The sequence below is a fragment of the Zeus faber genome, assembly GCF_960531495.2.
Source record: "Zeus faber genome assembly, chromosome: 7".
NCBI classification, from domain to species: Eukaryota; Metazoa; Chordata; class Actinopteri; order Zeiformes; family Zeidae; genus Zeus; species Zeus faber.
In genome coordinates, this window is record NC_137203.1 from 26,758,033 (window position 1) to 26,763,991 (window position 5,959).

Consider the following 5,959-nt stretch of genomic DNA (forward strand, 5'->3'; position numbering starts at 1 on the left):
TTTCCACATATATTTTGCCGAAGGCTCGGGTCTATTTTCAGAAATGTGTTTGGCTCTCTGCCGCCTCAGGAGAGCCCAGCAGATGTTGATTCTACTCTCCAGGCGTTGTAGCCTGTCCAGCCTCATTTACTTCACCTTCCAGCTCCCCGTCCCCGTCCCCCCGTCCAGCCATAATCCATTTTCCATCTCAGCTCCGGCCATATACACTAAACTCGTTTTCCCATCAGGCAGCACAGTTCCGCACGCCCCCACCCACCCCACCCCCCCACCCCACAACCCCCCCAGCGGGGTCAAAGGCTCTGTGCACCAGTTGAGTTAGTGGGAGGGAGTCCAGTGTCCAGCATGATAACAAGGCAGAGGAAAGCGAAGGGCGGCGGCGCTTTAAGTCTAATAAATAAATAAATAATAACTAAATAATGAAAACAGACACCACAGCTCGCTTGTAAATAAAAAGCCGAGTGGAAAGGGTGGGTTGGGGGGGTGGCGCCGTACTGTAGCCAGCCCCCCTTTCGCTAATCCCTGTTTGGCATTTTGCAGATCCTTTCAGTCGCTCCAGTACCTTTGGCGGCCTCGGCAACCTTTCAAGCAGTGCCTTCGGAGGATTAGGCAACCCCTCGCTTGGTAAGCGCCAGCCACCCCCACCCACCTCCCTCCATCCCCCACCGTACCCCTGCTCCATTACCTTCCACATCCTTTCTCCGCCTGTCCGCCAATGTCCCCCTCCCCACCACCACCACCACCACCCCCAACCCCCCAGAACAGAGCAGTTCAGGGTGAGACCACAGGGAGAGCCAGAAGGGAAGAAAGAAATGGAGGCACTTAGCCTCGCTTTCCATGCCAGAGCAGCACAGTAGCACAAGCAGGACCAACACAGAACCACCCCGGCCCCCCCTCAGGCCCCAGCCCCTCATCCTAAACCCGTCCAACAGCCTGGCTTCACTCGGGCCACCTGACTGCCAACATGCACTCCCGGGCCCGCTGTTTGGTCGCCATTCAGCCATTAAACTATTGGACAAGTCCCCTCGCCTCGCCGCGGAGGGCTTTCGCGTTTCCCCTTCATTTGTCTTCTCTCTCTCTTTCTCTCCTCTCTTTCTATCGCTCTCCCCTCCCTCCCTCCCTCCCTCGGCTCCCTATTCTCCTCTCGCCAAAATCGGTCGCCCTGCTGCGAAGGAGGAATTGAGAGAAACAGACAGGCCATGGAATGCTAAGGTCTCCCTGGCTTTTCACAACACCCTTAACCCCCAGAGGGCGATTGGGTCTCCCCCTCTCCCTCGCTCCCTCCGTCTGATGCAAAGGGGACCCTGAGAATCAAGAGCTGTGAATGCGGGGGGGGGGGTTGAAGCCCCTTTGGCCCAGGAGCAAATAAGCACTGAGTCGGGGGGTGAAGCCATTAACCTCCAACTGGTCTTTGTAAGCGAAGCTTCAGTGAGACAAAACATAGAGGCAGCTTGTGCTGTTGACATTTTTCTCTTTTTTTTTTTCTTTCCCCCGTTTTTCATCAGTTTCCACTCGTCCTCCTCTTCTGTTTTTTCACGGTGGCGGCCGAGCGCTGGTCGGCGAACTTACAATCCCTTCTTTCCTCTTGTGTCCTCCTCCCAGGTTCCAATGCCATGTTTGGCCCCAAGGAAGGGCCCGGGGGGCTGCCTGGTTTCGGCAGTCCCCACCACGACACCTGGAACCGGCTGCACCGCACCCCGCCCTCCTTCCCCACCCCGCCGCAGTGGCCCAAGTCCGCCGACACCGAGAGGAGCAGCTCGGCCAACAGCCACGAGCGAGAGCGCGAAAGAGAGAGGGAGCGGGATAAAAGGGAGTCGTCCATCGGGAAAGACGAGAAGGACAAAGACAGGTTTGTTGTAATGGCGCGGCTTCCTTCTATATCTCCTCCTCATGGTGCTCCAACGTACAACTGTGATGATAACAAAGTCAAATGACCCGGGAGCCACTGGCCAAGGGAAAGACAAAATGCTCCAGGGTTTTTATTTTTTAGTCCACAATGTGTATGTGTTTATTGTTAGAAATAAACACGTACATCATAAATAAACTTTGTTATATTCTATTTTATATTGTGAAAACATTAAGTAAAACTGCATGCATTATTTAATCATTGTCATTTTTTAATTCAATTGCAGGGCAGATTTAATATGTAAAATGTAGCAGGCCACGTTAAATTGTCTTGCAGGCCAGATGCGGCCAGTGGTTTGAAACCCCTGCGTTACAAGAGTGACAGACACTTGTTATCATATGTAGTGGTAGCAATTTGTACCTGATCTGGTTCTCCATATGGAAGCTGGTTTGACAAACTTGTAAACAATTGTCAGGAGAAATGATATTATGGAGATTTGTACATCCCAGTTTATTTCTGAACTGTTAAAAATAGATTTTTTTAAATCATCCCCCAACAGGGAACCAGCGCAGTGCTTTTAAACACCAACACATGACCAAAACAAAGCATTCATCACATGACCTTGATTTATTTTTTCTATTTGTCGTCACAGAGATTCAGTCGACCGCAACCGCCACTCCAACCGTTCGTCCCCGGCCTCGGCGCCGGTCAGCTACCAGATCAGCAGCCTGATCCGCTCCAACAGCCAGAACTCCAGCGACTCGGGGCGGCACCACAGCGGCAGCGTGGACCGGGTCCGCGATGCCGAGAAGGAGCTGCTGGAGCGCCACCGCGAGGCCTCCATGATGACCGACATCAAGGTGAAGGAGAGCCGCTCGCCGAGCAAGGAGGCCATGGAGAGGAGAGCATCGGAGGACGCCATCAAGCCGGCACACCGCTCTCCCTCCCCCTACTCCAAGGGGGTGATCAGCGATCAGGCCGTCAAGATGGCAGGCGGCCCCCCGCCCACCCTCAAGGACAGCGATCGCAAAGAGCTCGTGCCCGGGGACCTGCTGCTCCACAAGGTGAAGAACGACATGAAGATCAAGGAGGAGCGGAAGGAGGAGCAGGAGGTGATGGTGGTGAGCTCCGAGCCCGCCCCGCAGCCCCCCTCCCAAGCTCCGCCCATCCCCATCTCTCAGATGGGACACCACCACCACCACCACCACCCACACCACCACCATCCCCCACTGTCCCAGCAGCCCCCCCTGCCCTCGCCGCGCGGCACCGAGATCCCGGGTCCCGGCCTGCACGGCGTCCCGGTGGCGCACTCGCTCCCGCTGTCCATGAGCGCCATGCACCAGATGGGCAGCCTCAACGTGCTGGACCGGGCGCGCATGGCGCCCTTCATGGGTGTGAGCCCCCTGGCGGCGGGTAGGGAGCGCCTGCCCCACGCAGCCTTCCCCTGGGACCCCCTGCGGGAGGCGTACCGCAGCCTGGACCTGCAGCGGCGCATGGACTTCCAGCTGCGGGCGGAGCAGAGCCATCGCTTCCCGCCCAGCGTGTACGAGCAGGAGCGGGCATACCGCGAGCGCGAGGCGCACGACTACTCGCACCACGAGCACCTGCTGGAGGTGCGGCGCGAGCACGAGAGGATGCGACAGCAGGCGGAGGAGCGGGAGCGCCTCCACCTGCGGGAGGAGCTGGATCGCGCGCGCCTCCACCAGCTGCACCAGTCGCCCATGGAGGGCCACCTGCCCCACATGCCCCCCTTTATGCCCCACCTGGGTGGCATGCCGTACCCCCGCCTCAGCCCCTCCACGGGCCACAATGGCCTGCTCAACCGGACGCCCCCCACGGCTGCGCTCAGCGCCCCCCCACCCCTTGTGCCCGCCGGCGTTGCCCGGCCGGCCTCCCCCCGGAGGACTACACCCCTCACCACCACCCAGGACCCGCGGGACTACTCCCCGTCCCGCAACCCCAAAGAAGTGGAGGCGCGGTAGCTTCCCGGACATGACGCCATGCCCCGACACCCCCCTTTGTAAACTTGTTGTGAACAGAATGCACTGCTCCTTCACCAGAGAGAAACTCATTGAAGTTATGCTTTGATTGTACCGTGTGAAGCTGTGCGAGGCCGATCAGCGCACGCCGTGACTTAATTTTCAATGGACCGGGGATCGAATTACCTCGGTAAAGAGAACACAAATGTGTACGTTTAATAGCCAACTTAAATATTTGATAATTATTAATATATTAATCCAATCCTTTTTTCGGCTATGCGAAAAGAGAGGCCCTGATATGAGTTTGTACATTTCCCAATCCTTGTTCCATGTATAGGTATCGCTTTTATAAAATGTATGTATTTTGTGCTTAAGTCGCTCTTTTTTCCTATATTTATCCCAGTTGATTGTGAGATATGACCCACGGTAAGGACTGGAATTTTTTCCACCTCGACAGTAATTTAACCTCATGGTACCAGGTTATCCTCGATAATGCCAATGTACAATGCTACATTACCAATTTTGTTTTGATGAATTTGTGTTGCCTTTTTGAGATATGCAGATACATATATATTATGAGGTCTTTGTTCGGTCTCTGTAAAGCAAACGCCTGTAAATATCTTGTTGATATTCCTTCACTGCAAAATGACCATGTAAATTTATTAGCATTTTTAAATGTTTCTAGAAAAACAATCAAATCAAAATGTGGAGAAAAAAAAATCAAAAAAAAAAAACAACCCCCACACCCCATCCCATGGTAACAGACAAACAAGCCCGACGGATGTGAGGGGAACCGTGGGAGGAAGGTGTCCGACGGGGGCCCCGGAAGGATCATCTGCAATCTATGCAAAGCAACGCGAGGCTCCCCGACGGCAGAGAAAAGCACCCGGACAGAACCGGCGACCGTTACAAGGAGCTTGGATTAATACGCATTTATATCTGGCCGTCGAAAAACAGATGGAATTACAAAAAAAAAATCCTTGAAAAAGACTTCCGGGTCACGCGAGCGGACCCGGAAGCGCTCAGCCTCGCGCCGACAGACGGACACTCGCCGGAGTGCCGGCGGCGGCGATGGGACTTTCTCTGTCAACCTTGTGGTGTTGTGCAGTTGTTTTTCTTAGACTCTTGTATACAAAACCCGTAGAGTTTTAGGCGTGCAAAAATGAAAAATTGAACATTCATGGTTTAAAATGTAAGGAATAAAGTTTGGACCCAATGTCTGACATTTTGTGCGTTGTGGCCTTTTACTCTCCTGCGCCGGGGGGTGGATCTTAAAAGTAGTTCTGCGCCTGCTTGGGCCCCGGCTTGCCACCATTACTGAATTTGCTCATCATGTATGAAGCTATTACTTTAAATTCACAGACGCTACAGACTGGTGGCAAGTAGCGTAAGCGATCGGATCATTGAGCCTTAATCTGTCATACACGGGGCGGCGGAGTGAGATCGATGAGATTGGGGTAAAGCAATAGAGGGTGGGACTAATAGGACATTGATTTTGTAAGAAAGCAGGTTTTGAGTGTTTGTGTTGCAGGTAACCGGTATTGACCAGCAGCCCAGCGGCGTATTGACCGGCGGTCTGGACTCATTAAGGAGAGCAACGCCTGGGAGGACAGCTATTGGATGGTGGAGGAGAAGCTCCTCTCTCTCCCTCTCCCTCTCTCTGTCTCTTTATACCTTCTCTCCTCCCGCGCACCGCTCATCTGTTCCGCTAATCGGACCGGACGGGAGCGAGCCCCCGGCCCCGGCTTATTGACCGGACCTCTCCCTTTCGCCGCCCGCCCAGAGATGGCCAATTCATCCCGATAATGCCCCCCCCCCCCCCCCCGACTCTGCATCTCGCCGCCTGCCCGCCGCAAAATCCCCGACCGATCCCGTCCCAGGGTATCAGGGCCGTAATGACAGCGTGGATCAAACCACAGCCAGGTCATTAGGGGATGTTATTGAAAATCAATGGCGCTCCTCTGTCTCACACACTCTCCGTTGGCGTTTATTTATTTTTTTTCCTAAAAGGCCTCCTGGAAAAGACTGCCTGTCAGAATGGGGCCTGCGTATTGGGAAGACTTAAATCACTATCGCTTTCAATTTAGGCGGCCGGTAATTGAACCACATATTCCATGACGGGTAGCATCTGTCGGAG

At 54.3% G+C, this 5,959-nt stretch overlaps 1 protein-coding gene across 1 annotated transcript in view; it reads left to right on the forward strand.

Annotated features, from left to right (window-relative positions):
• Positions 1 to 5,047, forward strand: part of fbrsl1 (fibrosin-like 1) — a 298,902-nt gene extending 293,855 nt beyond the window's left edge. Inside the window, exons 18-20 of the mRNA XM_080003616.1 lie at positions 538 to 621; positions 1,600 to 1,846; positions 2,496 to 5,047. Of these exons, the coding sequence (XP_079859742.1) occupies positions 538 to 621; positions 1,600 to 1,846; positions 2,496 to 3,825 (1,661 nt within the window). The 3' untranslated portion in view covers positions 3,826 to 5,047. The remainder of the gene's footprint in view (positions 1 to 537; positions 622 to 1,599; positions 1,847 to 2,495) is intronic.
• The last annotated feature ends 912 nt before the right edge of the window (positions 5,048 to 5,959 follow it).